Source organism: Solanum lycopersicum, chromosome 11, assembly GCF_036512215.1.
Source record: "Solanum lycopersicum chromosome 11, SLM_r2.1".
Lineage (NCBI taxonomy): Eukaryota > Viridiplantae > Streptophyta > Magnoliopsida > Solanales > Solanaceae > Solanum > Solanum lycopersicum.
The window spans coordinates 60,796,321-60,819,158 of record NC_090810.1 but is presented as its reverse complement, the minus strand read 5'-3'; the positions used below and the strand labels follow the sequence as shown (position 1 = coordinate 60,819,158).

Genomic DNA, 22,838 nt, shown 5'->3' with positions numbered 1-22,838 from the left:
AGAAATCATATCTGCTTCACCACAATCCTTGGTAGTTCTACGAACTATTATTCCCAAATGCCAATACTATCCCTTCCCCACCTCCGGATTCTTGTCTCAGTGTCGAGGTGGTGGTGGGGATGGGGGCGACGAAAAGATTATGACATTTTCAAAATGCCAAAAAGGAAAAAATGACAAAGCAAGATTTTGATATAATCATTGAAGCCTCTAAAAGAAATAAACAGTAGTCACTTTTTCATACCAAATGGAGTAAGTCGAGTTTTGATTATCAAATAACTATGCAAATTCTACAACAAATTCATCCTAACAACAAAAACTCAAAAACGTAAAGAAAAACTTTAAACCAAAACAAGAATGCCAAACAAAATTGACTTAGCTCTGTTTTGTTGCCATGGAGTACGTTGGACCGGCGTATCATTGGCAGGCCAAAGCAACAAAAGTCGTATGGAGATCAGTGTCGCGTTGATCACACTGTAAGTTACCGGTAAAAGTAAATTACTGTTTCTCTTTCTTTGCTAAGGATTCTCCTTTATGTTCACTGCCTGATGAAACCACATAACCTGCTCCAACCTGTGTCGAACGAGCAAAAAATGACGTAGACTGAAAACATGAAAGAAAAGAAACAGACAGTAACCTTTCTCCACCCGCTATGCTCACACCCATGACCCAACCACAAAATTCTATAACTAATAGTACCAAGCATCCCGAGTTCACAAAGTATAATGTAGGCATCTACCCTGTCGCAAGCATTGGTGGCTGATTCTAAGGGTCGAACTCGTAACCTATAGGTCACAAGGAAAACTTTGCCATTGCTCCAACACTCCCCTTCATTAATAACAAAAATACTAATACTAACAATAATAATATTGTTGGTATTTTTATTATACGAAAAAAAGAACCAGGTGAAAGGAAAAGCTGGATACCTGGCAATCTCTCAGTACGACACGTTCTTGGAGCTGTACATTACTGCAAACAACAGAACCTTGGATTGAACAACCATCTGCGATAGTAACATGGTCCATTATGACTGAGTTGACAACCTGCAAGGACAAGCCGGAAGGAAGCAAGTGACTTAATAATCAGCTGGGCGATGTATGTGGCAGCTGGATTTTCTGAGGTGGTGCCATTGTTCGGTGAATGGAATGTAAGTACTAACTATTTCCCTTTTCATCAGAGGTAAAGAATGAATCGTACCTTCACATTCGAGCCGATCCGACAATGTCGGCCAATGACGGACTTTTTCACGCTGCATTTGTCACCCATTTGTGAACCTTCTCCTAGCATACAATGTGGTCCAACCTAAATCAGATTAATACCTCAGTCATAAAAACCAAAATCCAACAACTTGCACAATTTGTAACTATGTTTTTCGTAACATTGACTTAGTATATGAGTTAACCAAAACAAAATTTCATACATTACCCATAAAAAAAAGATTCAACAAAACAAATTAAAACCAAAAGGAAAGAATATGATGCAATATGAATTTCTTTAGTCGACACTTGGTAAGAAAATAAACAAACAAAGATGACACAAGATGTGCAACATAATATTCTGCATGTCACCAAAGAAAGATTGCAACTCACTGTAGTTTTTGAACCAAGCTCGGCTGTAGGATGAATGATGTTGTTCTGAGGAGAGAAAGAATAGCCTGACAAGTGACTTGCATCACCTATGACCTAAATCATAGAGAAAGTAAACTAGCTCATAAGCAGACATGTGCACACATCTGCTAGATATAAGCAAAAATACAAGGTTAAGCAGTAAATCTTACATCTCGATTTATGTCATTGAAGGCTTGAATAGAGTTTAAGCGAACGCAGTAATTGCTCTTGCTGGCAATATGTACACAGCATTTGTGAGTTTTTCTTGGAGACAGAGCAGAACCATCAGAACCCAGAGCATATAGCTCATGAAAACTTTGTGTAGAAGCATTGGTCAGCAGTTGTGACAGCATAATTGTACTATCAGAAACACCCTTAGAATTCCCATTCTCTTCTGCTACCGCTCCGTTTTGTGATAATTCAGATCTCTAATACAATTAACATCATCAACTCGCGGAGAATCTCGGATGGTAAGTAAACAAAGTTAACATGTGGCAGGAAAAATCATGCAGACTTACTAACTGGCTCCTCACAAGATAAGGCAACACATCACGCCGCAAGCTCAGAAAAGTTTCTTTCTTATTCAGAACCTCTTGCAAAACGGTTCTACAGAGAAAAACGTGGAAATGACAACCATTTTTCAAAAAAACTCATTTTAGTGAACATTCGAGCATAAAGGATAAGCACTATCAACTAAAAACCACTTGAAATAAAAAAGGAACACCTCGAACCTCTTGAAGGCATACATATGAGCATCCATTAGATCAGCACGAATCTCCATCTGCAGATCAAAGAAAAAGAATAAGATGGAGAAGGAGAACTCCACCAAAAATAACAAAGAAGATTGAATTTTGGATGTATCTGCACGTGTGCACTGCCTTTTTAATGGTCTAATATCACTTTTTTCACGTGAAAAAAAAAAAGAGAAGTTTCTCACAGAGAGCGGCAAGTCCAGTACCTCACGTTGGTTAACAAGTAAAAATCAATAGTAGATATACATGTGATCGTATTAATAAAACTTATAACTCAGAGATTGGATATAGAAGAATTGAAAGAGAATAGATCATATTAAAATTCCAAAATATAACTACCAAGGCCAAGCTGAATTACAGATTGCAAGGATGAGATGAAACATCATCAAGCAAATCTATCAATCCTTCACTTATTTCCCTCTTGTCCCATTCAGTTCTCTAGTGAACAGGAATCAGACAATAGGAAAAGTACATGCATAGAAGAAAAACATATCAGATAAAAAACTCATATCTTAGTGTTACCACTAGCAATATGTGTCATACTGATTGGCATCATTTACCTGGCCTACTGCTCGGAGAATGCTCTTCTGGACACGAATATCTTTCTCAACTTCAGCTCCTAGAGGATATCAAACATGCCAAATAAGGGAATAACACCAACTGAAGCATGAAGGATGTAAAAAGCATATGCAGGGGTCTCACCAGCAGCTACATGCAACAGAAACTGTTTGGTGGGGTCCAGTCCTATAATGTTATGGCGTGCCGGTTTCTTGGCTTTGTCCTTCCCACCAGAGGAACCTGGCTCTGATGGGCCACTGATAGGAGTAGAACAAAGCATTGCAGTCACTGCAGCATCATGCCGTCTATGAGCAGCTGCCACTGCCCCAGGAGGAATATCAGAAATAAGATCACCACTCACGACCTGCATAAGAATCAAAACTAATTAGCTCACTGAAGCATGCTCCCTTATTGATAAGTTTTAATAATTAGAATATCAACCAAAATATCTTTTGCAGTCAGGTGGTGATCAATGGCCCTAAGAGCTCCAGCTGTCCCAACATCCTCAGGTACTGCTGCAACCTGAAGACAAGGTAATATCAAAACAAGTCCTTTAAAGCAACAATCATAGTAAGTTAACATGAGCAAATAAGTATAAGGATGAGCAGAAAATATATCATGTGAATTTCTTAATGGTAAAACTACTAGACTTATCCTGCTTAAAACAGTCAAAAGGGACCACTAAATATATATTTAAATACAAAATGTTTAAGAGCTTTAACATTAAGAAAGAGGAAACTCATAAAAGACGATGTTAGGTACGGGGAGAGAAAAAAAAAGTTTCAGTTCTCTAACAAGAAGTGCATGGTTCTTGCAGGAAATCGTAGGACCTGCAAATATACATCTTCAAAACAACTGTAGCTCACTTTGGAAAATGGCAGATAACCAGTATCCCATCAAATAGATGTTCACACTCCAGCAAATGCAATAAGAAAAAATCTCAAAAATTGAAATTGCATGGCCTCTTGTTAAAAAGTGAAAAGGGAAGATAAATTTCATGGAAGGGAACTATATGAAGTTCATATCTATAATGTCTAAATTGCAGGGTTCCTCACATCCTTCAAGAAGTACCCAGGGCTCGAGCACATCATTTATCCTTTTACTTTTATGAATTAAGACAGTATCTGCTCAGGCACCAGACAACTGTGTAAGTAATAAATATATATGTACGAACCAGGAAATACATCATAGATTCAACCTCAACTCATGACCCAATTTTCTATAGTAGTTTTAAGCACAAAGGAGTGAGGGCGTGAGGCACTTACAAAAGATCTAGAAAAAATAGAACGAACTCGTTGTAGAGAGGTTAGAACACTGAGCAAAGATCAAATTAGCAAGACACAGAAACAGCGAGCCAGGGAACCCTTTGTATTTAGAGGTGTCATATATAATATGTACATATTCTATTTTTCAGATATATACACATATTTATTAAAATTTTCCGATGCAGCTGTCGGATGACACCCCTAGATATAAGTGTGTCTGCCCTTGCTCCACACCATACTGACCCCCAAGTCCTGTCGGATCAATATGGGTGCAAAAAATGGATTTTGGATGATCCGGGCAACATAGGTATTTACTAGCTTGCCAGTAACTTGGTATATTTGATGAAAACTGATAAGGGCAAAGCTGGTTTCCTTGCTTCCCTATAGCGATAAGTCAATTGTAATGCTGCATAACCTATCAAAAACAGTAATGCTGCATCTTGGAGAGCATAGTTGGAACACTAGCAAAGCAACTGCACATCACTAGAAGCATGAATTTTCTCATTTACAAAAGCACTTCTCTTTGTTGTTAAGTGTTTAGATGACCAAAAGACTTCTTTTCCTCTTGTATTAGTCTTGTTTTTCCCTTCTTATAAGAGAGAAATCCACAAGGGTCAATTGACACATGGTTTGACACTCGGTAGATGATCAGTCTGCCCCTATATCCTTCTTTACTTTAAGTTTGCTGTATTTGTCTCTTCTTCCCATCCATAAATTATAATACATCTATTTCCTATAAAATCCTTTCTTTTTGCTCTTTTTACTGTGTGCTTTGTTACACAATGCATACTTGCATAGTACAACTATATATCAATTAATCCATCAACTATGTCATAATTACACATTAGTCTGAGTCTAGTATATGAATTGTCTACATCAGTTGAGCAAATACAGAGTACGACTACATATCAATTAATTCATCAACTATGTCGTAATTACAAATTAGTCCGAGTTTACTACGAATCTTCTACATCCATTAAACTCTTCTCAACCAAACTCAATAAGACTTCAGTATCATCTCTTTTTTGATAAATTAATGCTTTCCGGTTTGTAGAAATAATTCACAGCTAAGAGAGCCTACAAGGAAACAGGAATTTCTGTAGCTGTTACGATATAACTTCTAGTAATCACCAAATTACTAATCTAGAGAAGGTCAGTTTTGCAATTAGAGTAAACCACCTTCTCTTCAATAACAATGAATGTTATCCTTATGAATTACTCAACTATCAGGCAATAATTGATAAGCAAGTAATCATATGAAAAAAGTATCCTGAAACTACAGGCAAGAACATTTCATAATCATCAGGTCAATTTCATCAGTTTCCAAGCCCTAAAAAGCTGGAGAAACTGATATTTCTCATGAGAGGATACTGATGAACCCACAATAAGCTTGCAGCTATACGCCAAACAAAAATTGAAGCATAAAACTAACAGTGTCCAGGCTATTAACCATTAATTACTATTTCTCTACTAAGAACATTTTCGTAGAGCATAATGGAATCACCTATCATGTCTGCAATTTCCATTTGCAAATTTCACTAAGTTCAATATGTCAAACAGCTGAAACAATTAACTACAGATTTTATTTCCCTCCTCATAGTATTCCCTCACAATTCCACCTCGCCTTCTCAATCACGGATAAATATTTTCTCACAACTGTGATCCAAGAATTACCTCAACATGTAATCTATCAACATAAGCATTTGATATCCAACCCCCAACAAGTAGAGCTGCATTTTCCCCTTCAACAACCTGAACCAACACCAGAATCAAACACATAATTCAATAAAGTAACCCTAATTTCCATAATTAACACAAAAACAAAAAAGGGTGCTCATTTTTTCAGGAAACTAAAACTCACAACAATAAAATCCTTCAAATTGTTTTCCTCAAAATGCTCCAACACATAAGACAACACCGGCCGATTTGCCACTGGAAGCAAAGCTTTTGGCACATCCTGCAAATTTCTTTTCCACAAAAATCATATTTTTTTCTTTGGAATATCACTTATAAGAGTATAATAAAAAAATGGGTTACAGCTTAAAGCGACGAAAAAAAACAACAAAGGAAGAAAAAGGGTACCTTTGAAACAAGAGGAACAAGGCTTTTACAGAAGCCACCTGCTAAAACTACCACTTGAAAATCCATGGGTATGAAGTAACCTTCTTTAGCTGCGATAATGGCGATTTGGGTCCTCCACAAAATGGGGTTTTTGTGGGTTTTTCGATCTGAGGAAGATGGAGGAATAGCAGAGTGGATACAAGGAGAAATGAAGAATTGCTTTTTTCAGTTCTTGGGGTTTTAGGAGTTTTGGGTCAATTAAGGACTTGTTTGGCATTAAAAATACTACATTTGCTTCTTTTTTTTTCAAAATATTGTTTTATTTTAATTTTTAAAAATTAATGGTTGTTCGTAATAATATATATACCTATTCATGAATTTTTTTTAAGATAAATATAGATTATTGATTACTACGTTCGATCAATTATGCAAAGGCCCCAAACTATACCCTAACTCCGCCCCTGAGTATTTTATTATACTCGTACTATTTTTTCTAAATTGAAGTTAGAGATAAGGTGCTTATTACAATATAATAATGTTATTGTTATAATAATTTAAAATTAATATTTGTTTATGAGATTTTCAAATATAACATGAAGTTAAATTTTAAATTTGAAAATCTAATTACTGGTATAACATGTTTTTGAATTCTATTTATATAAGGTACGTGTATACTCTATTCTTTCTAATCTCCACTTGTCGGAGTACTACAATAGGAATAATGTTGTATTGGTATTTTAAAATTAATGTTTGATTATGAAATTTTCAAATATACCCTCAAGTTAAATTTTAAATTTGAAACTCAAATTTGTTTTGTAAGTATTTTTTAATTTATCAAATCAAAATAGTTTGAAAACAACACAACATGTCAAATGTGCAATTTTTCAAATAATTAATTACTTTGATTATCAAAAGAAAAAATCATAAAGTTCAAGCTTTAACATATTTGTTATAAATTCTTTGTAGTAATTGCAAAATAAAGCAAAAAAGGCACACAATTATATACTTAATAAGCAAGTTTACTCCTCAAAAATAATCATAATTCATAAGAAAAAGATTTGTAAACTTAATTAGTAAAACAATTAAAACACAATCACCTTCCTTTTAAGCCACGTAAATGATTTTTTTGGTTTGCGTTCCTATAAAATATATTTTAATTTATATAATACTATTTAAATCTTGGAAAATATAATATATTGTTCTTTTTAATTTTGAAAATGAAAGAATTTAGTTTACCTAATACAAATTAAATTTTGATAACAAATTATAAAATTTTATTTTTTAAAAAATTTAAATGATACAATTTAAATTTTTAATTGCGAATAATTTAATTTTGATGGAAAATTCGATTAGTCAAATACTAATAGGCGAATTTAGCACTCAACACAGACGCAGGCTGATCGGCGAATGACCTCCGGCAAATCGGCGGCACGGCTCCATTCTCCGGCGACACAGTCGTAAACCAACACCAACCCCTCCTTCATCCCTCTCTCAATCCTACCACTCCGCCGCAGCAAATCGTCTATGCAACCATTTACTTGAACTAACACCACCTTCTCTCCGATCCCCACGCAGCTGAATCTCACCGTACTGTCTAATCTCACTTGCGCCGGCAACGGCGGGGATTTTATCCTGCACCAATCGCCGAATCCGGTGCTTTTTCGTGACCCATTAAACTTCCAGAACGATAACTCCACTGCGTGACTGGAAAGAACATAGATTTCTCCGGCGGTCGCACATGCTGCCACAACACAGCCGCCGCCGGGAACAGATCGGGATTTTAACCAAACCCCATTAACAGTATCGTATAAATCCATTGAGCTAGCGTAAACATGAGCTGCATCAGATGCACGGCTTCCACGAGCCACCAGCATTTCATTTCCCGCCGCACCTCCGAGCTTCAATCCTCCGATGACGTAAAAAACGCCGTCGACTGAAGCACCAACACACCCATATCTCTTCCTCGGAGCTTTCGCCACCACACTCCATGTATTAGTCATTGGGTCATACTCCTCCACCGCCGCAGCCCTCGCACAACCTCCGGCGACGTAGATTTTCCCACCCACAACCGCTGCAGCAAATTTCTTCCTCGGGAAAACCGGTCCTTGTCTTGGAACTACTAAACCAGTCCAGGTATCACACCGGAGCATCGCTGTCCGTCCAATAACATAGATTTTCCGTCCAATAACCGATAAACGAGAATGCGAGAACAGAGAATAAAAACACCCATGTTCAAAAACAGGGTCATTCGCCGGTGTAAAAGAACAAATCTTCCATGAACAATCATTGTTCAATCTGTAACTAGCTGTGCAAAGGGCTCCATCAGAAACTGAAACAGCGAAAAGGGTAAGCCGTAAAAGGTTATTCCGTTGCCGGAGAAGATGAAAAGTTGGGGAATCAAGAAGCAGAGACCAACGACAACACACTAAAGGCAAAGAAGGGAGTGAAGAATGAGTAACCCTTGATAGACATTCAAGAAGAAGGTCATCTGGGAGTTCAGCAATGGTGGTTCCGGTGGGTAAAATGGTAGTGGTTCCGATGGGGGTTGGGTGGTGGGGTGGTGGGTGTTGGTTATTGGGGAAACAAGATTTCATCAGCCATGAAAAATGACGAGAATTGCAGCTATCAGACATCAATGGAACACTGAAAAAAATCGAAACTCTTTTCTTGAAATTGCTTTCAGTTTTCTTTAAAGATTTGATGAGAGCTCAGTGAAAGGTATATGAGGGGGGTAGGGGTAGGGGTGAGGGGTGGGGGGGGTCCCTATACATGAATCTATGGTGAAAAAGAAAAAATCCAATTGTCATTTTGGATATGGTTTATTGGTTTGCATAAATATAGTTCCGAGTTTTTGAAATAACGATAAAGTTATCTCGGAAAAGTTGTGAAAATAATTACTATGTCATTACATCCTTTCCTTTCTTCCGTTCGGGATGAACGCGATATGTTATGTGTATTTTTTTGGATATAAACATTAGGATTGTTTGGATAGGAACAGGTTATTGTCTAAAATAAGTTATTTTCATCGTGTAATAATTTATTTCATTACTGTGATAACAATGATCGGATAAATAATGAAAGGACTGTCATTTATCTCCAACCAAATGTGAGATGAAATAATCCTATGTTTTATTTTAGAACTATTATACATTATTCGTCACACCAAATAATTTCTTAGGGATCGTTTGGTAGGATACTAGTTCTCCCAAGATAAATTATTTAGAAGTTGATTATTCTAAGATAACTTATCTCACCATGTATATGAGATAACTTATTCCATCACTATGCTATAAATGATGGAATAAGTTATCCCAAACATGTCAATCAAACCCGACATCTAATTTTTGTTCCAATATTATTTTTTTATCCCATAGCTATTTATGCTTATTCCTCACACTAAACGAGCCTTAGAGAATACGGTACAACAAATGCTTAATGCGAATTTCTTTTCATAATAATTATTTATTCTTTTTGGTTTTTGATTCGGTGGCAATATCAATTTTGAGACTCGACTAATCTGAATCCAAATAGGAAAATTCTGATTGGATGGTAAAACACTTCTCATAAAAGATGACTTTTTTTCTTAAAATTAAAATTTGATACTTTTTATTAAAAATGAAAGAATATTTACGGTTTGTAATTATATTCTGAAATTGATTTAAGTTATTGAAAATAGAGAATTTTCTCATTTAAAAATTGAAATAAAAATGGTAAATTTACCCAATTAAATTGAATTTCATATCTATCGTTTAGTATAAATAATACAAAAATTAATATATAAAGGATGAATTAGTCCAATTACTAAGCCTTTTTCACTAATACTTAATAAATAAGTTAAAATATGATTATTTTTTTAATAATATTTCTGGTATACTAAGTAATCAATAACTACTAAACCATTCATTAAATCCTCATAAATGATTTTTCTTTTGGCGCAATATTAGGAATTAAAGGTGCTATAGATTCTCTCTTTTCTTGTTAAATACTTTAGTAGACTACTTTTATTGAAGTACTCAATTTATAATTATTTGTTTATTTTTGAATTAATATATTTTTTAAAAATAATTATTGATATAGTAAATTTGTCATTTTATTTCTATCAATTATAAAGATATGAATTAAAAAATTAAGATTTTTAAAAAGTTTTACGTAAAAATAGACAAGTAACTAGGAATACTTATTTAAAAAAGATAATCAAATAATTAGCGATAGAGAAAATATTAAACAATAACTAGGATATTAATTTAATATTTATTGACTATATTAAAAGATCATTCAAAATTTCGTCTAATTATTACAAAAAAAGTCACTAATATTTTGTTAAATGTCTTACTATAATCCAAAAAAAAAGATTTAAAATATCTTTAACTTATTAGATTTTTAAATATAAAAATGCTCTCAATTTTCTACTATAATAAATATTTTTGATTTAACAAGTGAACGATGAATAACTTTATAAAAAATTTCACTAAATCAAGACAAATTTGATCCTTTTTTGTTCGATTAAATATGATTACTATATAATGAAAAATTTAATACAATGTGAATCTGATTTTTATATAGTCAAATAATTCAAGCTTGACTCATGAAAATTATTAATTTACATCATTACATAATTAACTAGTTTGAATTTATATTATAATATAATCTACTAGTATTTAATTTGGTATTGTTCTTCTTGGATGCTTTGAAAAGAGTAATAATGTCTTAACTTATTTGTTTTTTTTCCAATGCGTTTAGCTAAAAAACATTGACTTATTTGTCTGTTTGCATTCATTTTCACAAATTGAATAAATTAAATAATTTATTATCTGTTTTTTAAAATTATTATTCTTTTAAATTTTTTATATATTATAGATAATATAAGCTCGATAGAAATACAACCATTTATTTCTTATCGAGCTTATGTAACTATATGTGTTACACCATAGTTTTTCTTTGTTTTAATTTGAGACAATTTACCACGCTTTATATGATATATAACTTTTTTTTGTTTATTTTCAAATTATATAATTTTACCATGATTAAAAAATTATTATTTGGTTAACAAGATGTATGATACCCTCACTCGAGCTCTTTGCATTGAGCTCGCTTGGTTCATTTGTTCATTAATTACTGAAGGAAAATATTTATCGCTAGCGTACATATCAAGATAAAAATATCTTGTACGTGTTTGAACATGAGTCAATTAAAATTGAAAAAGCAATATTTACGCACAAGACACTTTCTAAATTTGACAATCGAATATATTTATGAGCTACGAACTCCAGATATTTGACACTATTTAGTTCTATATCTTTAATTTGTACTTTATGATAATATCATAATTTGAGTAGAAGTTATTAAGTTCTATTGAATTTGTATAGTAAATTGTGACAAATATATTATGTCGATTATTTAATCATATTTTGATTATCTTATGTGAAGCTGAATAAGATTTGATATTCTCGTAGGACATTGATCCAAATGATTTGGGACATTTGAATTACTTTTATCTCGAAATAAGACTTTCCAAACGATTCGAATTAATCGTATCTCAAAATAAATATTGATCATCGAACCAAAAACCGAAAGAAGAGTAAGAAGCACGTGAGAGTATAATAAGGTCTCACGTGATTGGTTTGGGATTTTATGCCATATAGACCATAGGGATTACTGTTCACATGTGACACAACAGTCCACACCAATAAAACAAAAGTAATTTAATTTAATTTTTTTTAAAAAATACAACTAAAAAAAATTGTTTTAGTTTATATAATTTTTTTTCTTTTATAATATGATTTCGTTAACATATAAAGTCAAAGGGTGTCATCTCTCTCACCATTTCCATATTATGAAAACAAAAATAAATTAAAATAATGTTAGTAATTCATAAAATAAGAAAAATGACAATTAATTGTTGCTAAGATTTTCTAGTTCATTAATTTCAATTTGATTTTTTTATAAGTAAGGTGATCTAGTTTTATTTGCAAGTTTCTTTTCTTTTTTTTATATTAGTTTTTTGATACGTATAAAATTATATATTCATAATGTTTCTTTACTTGTATATGAAAGAAGAACGTAGTATTTTTACTGGACCTCAAACTCACTTAACTATAAATCACTTGATTTTATTAAGAAGAAGAAAAATAGTCGATAATTTTTTTTTAAGAAAATCATAGTCTAAAAATAGAGAAGAAACCCCTCTATTATATACCCTACAAAGGGAAATGCTTACCGTGCCTTATAAAAAAAAATGTCAACCTTTTGAAAAAAGTCACAATTCATCATAACAGTCACAACCCTTTGAGAAAGTTTCGATCCCTTGAAAAATTCAAAACTCATCGAAAAAGTCATAAACTGTTGACATAGTTGAGGGTATTATATATAGAGAGAATACGTAGATAGATAAATATAGATAGATATGTATAGAGGATTTGAGGTAGCGGAAAGAAAAATGAAAAGCGATAACAAGATAGAAAATCGAATTTCCACAAACAAATTATAAATTCAAGTAGATAACAAACTGAGCTCGGGACGGTAACCCAAGTGGGAGCAACAATATGGTGGAATATTGGGCTTTCCCATAAAGGTAAGGCCTAGTGGGCTTATATCTGGCCTGCTTAGTGGCCCAAATGAAAGAAATGGGCTGCTGGACTCCTACTTTGAATCTATTGAATTATCTCTCGACTCGTATCATCAGTTCTTTAATTCTTTTTTTTTTGTTTTCTCTATTTAAGATATTTTCGCTTATCAACGATGAAAAACTGTTTTAACGAGATTTGTTCCGTCTCTGAAGTGAGGTGTAAGTGTCATCACAATTTAGGTAAATTAATCAATTGTAAGATAATGATTATTCAAAATCCTGCACACGCAAATTATTAATTTTTAATGAAAATCTTAAATTCACAACAAAATTATAAGTGACTAATCATAACCGAAAATAACGATCATCATCCAAAAAAAAAATCTTATATAATTAATTGCTTTAATTCTCTAACCAGAAATTGACGATTCAATGCAATACATTTTTATTTTTTTTGGAAGTTGAGAATGCAATTACTATAATTATTGTATTTGAAAATGGAAGAAACAAAAAGTTTTATGTAACCTCGACCAATATAATTGGAATAACTTTTTTTTCATTTTTTTTTTTATAAATTTGACTTTGATATATATTTCATTCAAGTTTAATAACATGAGTATTTCCCCAAAATGTATAACACTGAATATGCATTTTATAATATATAGTTATTGTATCTTGGTTGGATATACACTAAATTTATAATATATTATTCAAATAAGTTAGTAAGTATACATTGATTATATATCAAGACTATACAAATATACACTTTATTATTAAATAAAAAATAAAAGGAAGTCGCATAAATTGAGATGTCTAGAAACAAACACGTCTTGAATAATATGTCTATTTTAGTCAGTTTGTTATTATATATACTTACTAATGCTTTTATATTATTCTTATCATATTTTTTTCACTTCTCTATAGTCTGTTTTATCTTATCCGATAAAAATTATCTCTAAAGTAATAACTTTATATCTTAACACAAGTTCATCGCGAACTAAAAATTGTTATATCTTAATAAAATGCACCTTATTAGTTATAAAGTGAATTTATGCCTCTTCAATTATATAATTTGTAGAATTTTTATTTCGTAAAATATAACTTTATGTGTAATATAATAAAAATATAAAACTTGGGTGTAATTTTTTTTTAGGGGAACAGGGTGTGGTGAAGGTCACTCTGAAATTCGACAAGAGTAAAATAAGATCGAATGACGTTATTCAATAGTGATCAAATTAGGAAATGCGATAATCTTTTTTGAGACATAACTTTATACATTTTAAATCAAAGCCTTTACCTTGATCAATATAAGTTCAACACGAACTAATTTACTCTATTTCTGTAAAACATAACTTACGAGTTATGAACTAAACTTACCCCTCTTTCGATCGTATAATCCACGTAAATTTTATTTCGTAAAACCGTCATATTATTTATAAAAAAAAATTGTGTAAACTTTTTGTTTTGGGTGGGGTTGGGGGTGGGGTGAGTGGGGTGAGGGGGTGGGGGTGGGGGTGGGTCACCATTATAACTCATTTCTTTTTAACTCCATTCTTATAAGTTGCAATGATTCATAAATTCTCAATTTGAGATTTCTATATAACTTCTTAGAACTAAGAAAATTAAAAAAAGAAATTGTACAGAAAAAATTCTCTCAAAAAAAAGATTTGAAATTCATAGAAAAAATCTTATAAATCCATTGTTTCTTCATCTTCAATTCTGTGTTTAACCCTAAAAAATCTATGAATTTTCCCTTTTTATCGAACTGTATAGTTTGTTGAATTCGCAATGTCAGAGTTACCGACAATCACTCATGTTTCCGATACGATCGCCGTCGGCGAGTTAGCACCGCCGACGAGTTCTCGTTCTGTGACTGATACGGTTAACGGGTCGCACCATTTCGTGATCTCTGGTTATTCATTGGCTAAAGGGATGGGTGTCGGAAAACACATCGCAAGTGATACTTTCACCGTCGGAGGTCATCAGTGGGCGATTTACTTTTATCCTGATGGAAAGAATCCGGAAGATAATTCGGCGTATGTGTCTGTGTTTATTGCGTTGGCTAGTGAAGGAACGGATGTTAGGGCTTTGTTTGAGTTGACTCTGATTGATCAGAGTGGTAAAGAGAAACATAAGGTTCATAGCCATTTCGATCGGTCTCTTGAGAGTGGACCGTATACCTTGAAGTATCGCGGCAGCATGTGGTAATCTAACTAGTTTTCTTGATCATTGTGTTCTGCTTGAATCCAATTTACTTCCATAGACATGACAAGTGATGAATTAAACTATTTAGTTGTTTGTTTTCGAGAAAGTACATTAGCTTGAATATTGTTTTGTTTGTTTTATATCTAAATCAAGTCATCAGAATTTGCTATACCTTATTAACAGCCCAAAAGCTAGTTAGTTGGTATCAGGTAGAGATAAATCCCATGTAAGAAATCATATCTTTTTCAAGTCAGTTAGTGTTGTTTATATTAATGGTCAGAACCAAAGTATTTCACGAATCCAAATCATAAAAAGACGTAATAATATTAGTGTCTGTCCTAACTGTCGTAGTCTCGTTTATGTTCCTCTTACTCACCTATTGTCTCCTTCACATCCTTGACGTGACCCGTGTAATCAAGAATGAGAGTAGAAGACGTCGTATGTTTGTTATATTATTTGCACTATAGCAAAAAGTGATAACAGTCTTTGCTCCATTAATAACGCCAACTCATCATGAATCTTCTCAACCTTCTAATGATAGATTTCGTCGTCATACAATATTTGACAAAATTAGAAATGTGAGTCAAGCTGTTGGGCGCAAGTAGGCATATAGAGTATAGACTATAAAGTGGGTAGAATAAGATTGGATTTTCTCATATTATTTGGGCATGTATTGATTCTTGTGTGGATTTTTATGTGGACTGGTCCATAGGTGCTATGTTATGATAATTGAATTAAAAAAATAGATTGGTTTACAGGTGTGATGTCATGATGAATGAAGGTGTTAAAAGAGACTGAATAGATCTTTAACACTAGAAAATTTGTATTTGAGGCTTAATTGTTGTTGGTATACTTAAACTATTTTTGATGTTTGTTACGAGTTCTTTTATCATGGTTAGGGAGTTCTATATTAGGGTAAGTATAGTTAGTGAGTATTATTCATCATCTTCTCAAACCACCTATCTACGCCAGTTCCAACCCATAATCTAGGGGTCATCCAATCTTCCATATGATCTCAAATAAACTTAATAAACTACATATACATACCCAAATATATTTTGTATGTGAAGCTCAAGTGGTAGTGGTAGAGTACCTCATTGTAGTGAGACAAATTTCTCACCTTTGGGAGAGTATTGGTAGAATTGAAAAATACAAAACTAGCATTGGTGGACTGTATCAACCCAAAGTACCAATAATAACTTATCTGGGTTGTATTTCAGCTAAAGTTCAATTCCTTTTGTATTTTTTGTGTAAAACAAAATTTTGAATAACAGAAAGAAGATACTAGACTTTGGTGATCCCCCCTTATTGCTACATGTATTTGGACGCGACAGATGTATGTACCCGAGCTGAAAAATATGGTAGGATTCATAATTATGCAAACTGAAGGGAGGGGAGACAATTAGGTACTAAATTAGAGGGATTTGTGTTGTTTACCCTACTTTTTTATTTTTCTTCCCAATAAAATGTTAAGTGGGATCCAATAAGAATAAAATGGAAACGATACAATTAAATAGTTGCCAAATAAGAAAGTGTGGCATTCTCTTTGAGACGGATTAAAAAAGTAAAGGGTGTCATATAAATTGATACAAAAAATTAAATCTAATTTTGAACAAGTTTAGAGACCTTTTGTCTTATCCGACAATATTGTCTCTCAAGGCATAACTTTATGGGTTTTGAAACTGAAATTATGCCTTCATCTACAAAAGTACAGCAGGATCTAAATTATATCACTTCAATAACTTCGTTGAGGAGAGATGAAGGTTCAGAAAGAGCTCGATAGGTTTGAGAAAGGGCGTAGCTCCCATAGAAGTGGAATTTGAGAATTGTAAACAGAAGTAAGTCTTAAAAGACATAATTTGTGATTATTAACTGAACTTTTGTCTTTAACCGTATAATACATAGAAATTTTTCTTTGTAAAACATAAGTTATATTATACTTTTTTTTGTATGACAATAAGTTATGTTATACTATTATAGTTAAAAAAATATTAATTGGCTCTAATTTCTTTTTTGGGTTGGATGGGTCAGCCTTGTAACTCATTTTTTAACGACATGCTTATAAGTACCAATTCTCGATTAGATGTATAAGTTCTTAGACCTAAAAAAAATAATTTCTCAGCTCCTCCATTTTTGGACACAGAAATTCTCCCCAAAAAGATCTGAAATTCAAAGAAAAATCTTACAAATCCATCCATTGTTTCTTCATCTTTAATTTCTGTGTTCAACCCTAACAAACCCACGAATTCCCCTTTTATCAAGCTCTAGAGTGTTGGGAGAATTCACAATGTCAGATGTACCAACAATCACTCACGTTCCCGATGAGATCTCCGTCGGCGAGTTAGATTTGCCGACAAGCTCCCGTTTTGTGACTGGTACGGTTAACGGGTCACACCATTTCATGATCCAGGGTTATTCGCTGATTAAAGGGATGGGTGTCGGAAAATCCATTTCCAGTAAAACGTTCACCATCGGAGGTCATAAGTGGGCGATTCACTTCTATCCTGATGGAAAGAATCCCGAAGATTCGTTGTATGTGTCTGTGTTCATTGCTTTGGCTAGTGAAGGACCGAATGTTAGGGCTTTGTTTGAGTTGATTCTTGTTGATCAGAGTGGTAAAGGGAACCATGCGGTTCATAGCCATTTCAACCGGCGTCTTGAGAATGGGCCACATACCTTGAGGTCTAGCGGCTGCATGTGGTAATTTATCTGGTTTTGTTGAACATATTGTTTGCTCGTATCCAATTTACTTCCATAGGCATGACAAATGAAGTATTAAACTAAATATAGTTGTTCCTTTTAGAGAAAGTTAATCAGTTTGTGTTTGCATATGCATAATTGAATCCATTAAATAAATATTGCTTTGTTTATTTTTATATTTAAATTAAGTCATCAGAATTTGCTAGACCTTATTAACAGCCCAAAAGCTAGTTACTGACCATCCTTAACCTAATATAGAACTTCCTAACCATAGTAAAAGAACTCGTAACAAACATCAAAGATAGTTTAAGCATACCAACAACAATAAAGCCTTAAATACAAAATATCTTGTTTGCATGGATCCTTTGTGACCATTAAAGTATGTTCTTAGTCAAGTCTTCATTGATTCCGACAAAGTCTAGGTTTTTTAGACAACATCTTCCAGAACTCTAGTATTTTAAATCTATTCTGTCCTCTTTTAACACCTACAATCTTCATAACATACCTATAAACTGGTCCATTTTTTAATTCAATCCATCAGAATATGGCACTTATGGACAGGTCCATATAAAAATCCTCACAGGAATCAGCACATACCCAAATCTTCCGAGACAACCTAATCTTATTCTATTCATTCCATATGCTACTTGCGCCAACAGTTTGACTCACATTTCTGATTTTTTCAATAGTGTATGACAATGGAATCTATCTTTAGATGGTTGAGACGGATTGTGATGAGCTGGTGTTATTTGGGCAAAGAATGGGGCAAGACAGCACATTTTGCTATAGTGCAAATAATCTAACAAACAAATGGCATCTTCTGCTCTCTTTTTTCTTTGAGTCACTAGGGTCACATCAAGGATGGTGAAGGAGACAATCATCACTTGATGAGCAAGAGAAATACAAATGAGAATACGACAATTTGGAGGATTATGTTATTAAGTATTTTTATTTTATGATTTGGATTTGTGAAATACTTTGGTTCTGACCATTAAGAAAAACATCAATAGCTGACAAGATATGATTTTTACATGGGGTTTATCTCTCTCTACCAAATACCAACTCAGTAAGTCAGTGGGTAATATTCATCACCTTCTCAAACTGCAGTGAGACAAATTTCTCACCTTCGGGAGAGTCTTGGTAGAATTGAAAAATCTAGACAAAAAACCAATGATTTTGATGTTAGAACTAGCATTAGTGGACTATATCTACTCAAAATACCAATAATATCTAGGTTTTATCTCAGCTTAAGTTCAATTGTTATGCCTTTTGTATTTCTGTTGTAAAAAACAAATTTTTGAATTAACTCAAAGAAATTACTAGACTTTGGTGATTCCCTATAGCTAAATAGAGAAGTTTTTGTACCTGTAATGGGAAAAAGGATTCTCTTCCATTTTGACAGGAACTTGAAAAAAAGAAGAATAATCTTGTTTATAGTATCCTGATTAGCCTGCTTGACCAAACTTTTCTATTATTTTTGCTATAATCTTTTATGCTGCAACTCAAGACTTCTCCTGAAGTAGTTTATCTGTGTGCTAATAGGGGATACAAACGGTTTTTTAGACGAGCGTTGCTTGAGACTTCAGAGTATTTGAAGGATGACTGCTTGAAGATTAATTGCACTGTTGGAGTCGTGCGCTCCACAATAGAGTGTTCGAGCTTGCATACAATTCAGGTCCCAGACTCGGACATGGGAACACATTTTGGCATGCTTTTGGAAAATATGGAAGCTTCAGATGTTATTTTCAATGTGTCTGGTGAAATGTTTCATGCCCATAAGTTGGTATTGGCCGCTCGTTCTCCTGTATTCCACACTGAATTCTTGTGTGGACATGAAGGCGATGCGCAGGAAATTGTGGTCAATGATATGGAACCTAAGGTCTTCAAAGTGAGCATCTCCTTTTAGCTTATTATGGCTATTTTCTTTTAGAAACTCCATCTCTTCCTGTTTTTTCAATGTATATCTGTTTTTAATATCATTATCATATTTCTCCATCTGTCTGGCTGTAATTGTTTCTTCATAATTGCTTTTGCTAAGAATAGATTAGAGTTCTTTCAAGCTAGAAGTGTAATTCTAACTCACTACTCTTTGGATTTTTCTTGTACAAGGCTATGCTGCACTTCATATACAAAGATGCTCTTGTAGAAGAAGAGCTAGAGGCAACTAGAACTTCTACTACCCCCTGTATATCTGACACTCTGACAGCAAAATTGTTATCAGCAGCTGATCGGTATGATTTAACACGACTGAGGAGGTTGTGTGAATCTCATCTTTGCAAAGATATCTCTATCAACTCTGTTGCACAAATTCTTGCTTTAGCAGACCGTTACCATGCCGCTGAACTCAAATCAGTTTGCCTAAGTTTTGCTGCTGAAAATCTTTCTGGTACGAGATACTTGCATTTGCATCATGTTCCCTTCTTTGCGGATATCTCATGCTTTTAGATTTAAATTGTTTTGTATCTTCCCATGTTGGATTGGAACAAAAACTTAAATGCTATGTTTTGTTGTATCTTTTCTATGAGACATTGACCATGCACAAGACTCCTCATCTTCTCGTTTTATAGTCCTATTATGTTTGTCATTTGATGCATTACCTATTCAGTCAACCTTCCTTCTCAGATGTCATTGCCACCCACCTCCCTACCTCTTTCTTTATCTCTTTATTGTAGTTTACTTGTAGTGGACCTGTAGCAAGAGGTAGGGAGGTGGGTGGCAATGACATCTGAGAAGGATGTTGACTGAAGTAGTGGTGCATCAAATGAAAAACATGATAGGACTATATAATGAGAAGATTAGGAGTCTTGCGCATGGTCGATGTTTCATATTAAAGATACAACAAAACATAGCATTTAAGTTTGTTTCGATCCAACATGAATGAATGTATAATAAGGAGGAAATCACAAACCATTCCATTAGCTAATAGGAAATTATTTTATTGCCAAACCACCATAAACTCTCTGACAGAATTGTTGGGTACTTAGCAAGTATGTGCAATTAGTTTTACCGCAATGTGATTGTTAATGACTCTCTTAAAGAACTAGATCTTTTACAGTTTTTAAGTACATATAGTGGCTGCTGAGGATTCTCTAAAAAGAATTTGACCCTATTTAGCTGATTTGCAATATAGTGATTGAGTGGTTTTGGTTGGTGTCATATACTTCCATCTCTTATATAAATAGATTTTAACCACTGAAATTACATGCTTATGGAAAATGAATTTGAAATGACAAGATAAAATATGTATGTATGAATGTGTTTTTCTCTTGCTGACCTTCTCCCAAAAGAATTCTAGAAATTGGAAGTGCTGCGATGTGTTTTCTACCGACAAGGTTTTAACTCTCTTGTTGGGTTGTGGTGCTCATACACAGCCAGTTTGTGGCTTGAATGCTAAGTATGTCTCGGGTAGTTTCTAATAAGAGTTAACAGAGAACAAGAAATATAGAAGTCAAGCAGCTTTGGTAGTTAGGATTCTGCTAATCGGCTAATGGTCGTACAATATAATCAAATCTCTTGTAAAGATAGAATCAGAAACATTTTTTATTTGGAAAATATTGGGATAGGGGGTGGGTGGGATGGTCAAGCGTGGTGTGGATTGTTGGTGATGTTGGGTGGATGGGGGATGAGACAATGAACTTGGAATGTCACTTATAAAACTTGTTTTCTCTACCTTAAGTAGAGAAATCATTTTCCTCAGTTCTAAGGAGCTAGTTTTCCTTAGGGAAAATGTTTTCTAAAATATATTAACCAAGCAAACATGAGAAAATTGGAAACATAAAGTGTTTTCCTGCATACCAAACACACTTTAAATGTGCTGTTTCTAGTGCTTTTTGTGGGAACTATAAAGGCCGCTTCTTTTTGAAGTAGATTTTGACTTTTGTTCTCGAACAAGTTTTCTGATAAACCATTGAAACTGATCGTGAGAATCGTAAGTTTTTACAGAAGCTCTTCTCAAAAGTTTCTACAGGAGTCTGGAAAATAATTTGAGTTCCCTAAACTCTTGTGAGTAAGCTATGCTACACCATGAGAGATTGCTATTAATTTGAATGTTGTTATGAATGCCATACATTACCTTGCTTATGCTAACGGCTGACTACTGTCAGAGTTTAGTTAGATTTTGATTACTTTTACTACATCCAAAAGTAACATATTTTGAAATTGCATCTGTTAGGCGTAGTTATTGTTGTTGTTACCTGTTGTGTTCCCATTTTAAAAATAAATAAATTGATCTGTTGTGTTCTGTAATTTTCTCACACTACAGATTCCCATTCATCTATTTTTTTTTGTATTTTGGCAGCTGTGATGCAATCAGATGGCTTTGAGTACCTTAAAGAAAATTGCGCCGCTCTTCAGTCAGAGCTTCTTAAAACTGTGGCAGGTTGCGAGGATGACAGTAGCAGTGGAGGTGGGAAGTCAAAAAGTGTTTGGGCACAACTTTCAGACGGTGGTGATACCAACGGGAGGAGGATCAGGCAAAAGACCTGATTTTAGACGTAGGAAATTGTTAAAATTTGTTGAATGTATATTGGGGGGGATGTACTGGAAATGTTGGGAAACTACAACAATAGTAATAGAAAGGTAAATGTTCATTAGGTTTCTGTGACATCTTTGATGAAACGTCTTGTGTGTGTGATATGTATAATCTTAATGTTGCTAAATACACCAATGTGTACTTTCGTGACATTAGTGAGTTCTGGTGTGACTCTGTGTTATTATGACAAGTAGGCTTTTGCATGAATTATCTCTAATTGTGCTGCTAGAGTCTCCTTGTTTTGTTGACGTGAGACTTCTCATCTTAAGCTGTGGTGTGGACTCAGCGTCCTCGCTGAGCTGACGTTTGTCCCATTGCATGAGATTTGTCTAGACTTAGCACTGAGTTTGCCTTGCCTTCTCAGGATTTGTCTAAACATAGTTGAACCATGACTCAATCGACAAAGCTGACATATGAGTGACTTTGATACCATTTGTATTGGTCCACCCACCTTATCTAAATTTGCTTGTACTCAGTTGATTTTTGGCCTTCATCGACAAGGCTGACATATGAGTGACTTTGATACCATTTGTATTGGTCCACCCGCCTTATCAGAATTTTCTTGTACTCAGTTGACTTCTGGCCTTCGTCGATAAG

The 22,838-nt window shown here is 33.8% G+C and overlaps 3 protein-coding genes across 5 annotated transcripts; 1 reads left to right on the top strand and 2 right to left on the bottom strand.

The window, feature by feature from the left end:
- Positions 1-208: 208 nt before the first annotated feature.
- Positions 209-6,493, bottom strand: LOC101265995 (uncharacterized). Of its 2 annotated transcripts, none has more exons than XR_003244222.2 (13): positions 6,262-6,493; positions 6,041-6,136; positions 5,854-5,931; positions 3,356-3,436; positions 3,059-3,278; positions 2,917-2,975; positions 2,336-2,385; positions 2,123-2,210; positions 1,775-2,032; positions 1,587-1,679; positions 1,195-1,277; positions 924-1,040; positions 209-570 (listed from the first exon to the last, which is right to left on the bottom strand). XR_003244222.2 is itself a non-coding variant. In XM_004251189.5 (13 exons), exons 1-13 carry the CDS (start codon positions 6,325-6,327, stop codon positions 496-498), a joined length of 1,386 nt encoding a protein of 461 aa, XP_004251237.1. In that variant the 5' UTR covers positions 6,328-6,493; the 3' UTR covers positions 209-495. The 2 variants fall into 2 exon arrangements, 1 of the variants encoding a protein (XP_004251237.1); XM_004251189.5 differs by having other exon boundaries at positions 1,195-1,299.
- A 984-nt stretch (positions 6,494-7,477) lies between these two features.
- On the bottom strand, positions 7,478-9,041 carry LOC101265704 (F-box/kelch-repeat protein At5g26960). Its single transcript, XM_004251188.5, has one exon. It carries the CDS (start codon positions 8,871-8,873, stop codon positions 7,614-7,616), a length of 1,260 nt encoding a protein of 419 aa, XP_004251236.1. The 5' UTR covers positions 8,874-9,041; the 3' UTR covers positions 7,478-7,613.
- A 5,320-nt stretch (positions 9,042-14,361) lies between these two features.
- LOC101265402 (BTB/POZ and MATH domain-containing protein 4) lies at positions 14,362-22,448 on the top strand. 2 transcript variants are annotated; one of them, XM_004251187.3, is made up of 4 exons: positions 14,362-15,009; positions 19,253-19,598; positions 19,820-20,096; positions 22,008-22,448. In XM_004251187.3, exons 1-4 carry the CDS (start codon positions 14,594-14,596, stop codon positions 22,193-22,195), a joined length of 1,227 nt encoding a protein of 408 aa, XP_004251235.2. In that variant the 5' UTR covers positions 14,362-14,593; the 3' UTR covers positions 22,196-22,448. The 2 variants fall into 2 exon arrangements, with proteins under 2 accessions (XP_004251235.2, XP_025883869.2); XM_026028084.2 differs by having other exon boundaries at positions 14,377-17,710.
- Positions 22,449-22,838: the final 390 nt, after the last annotated feature.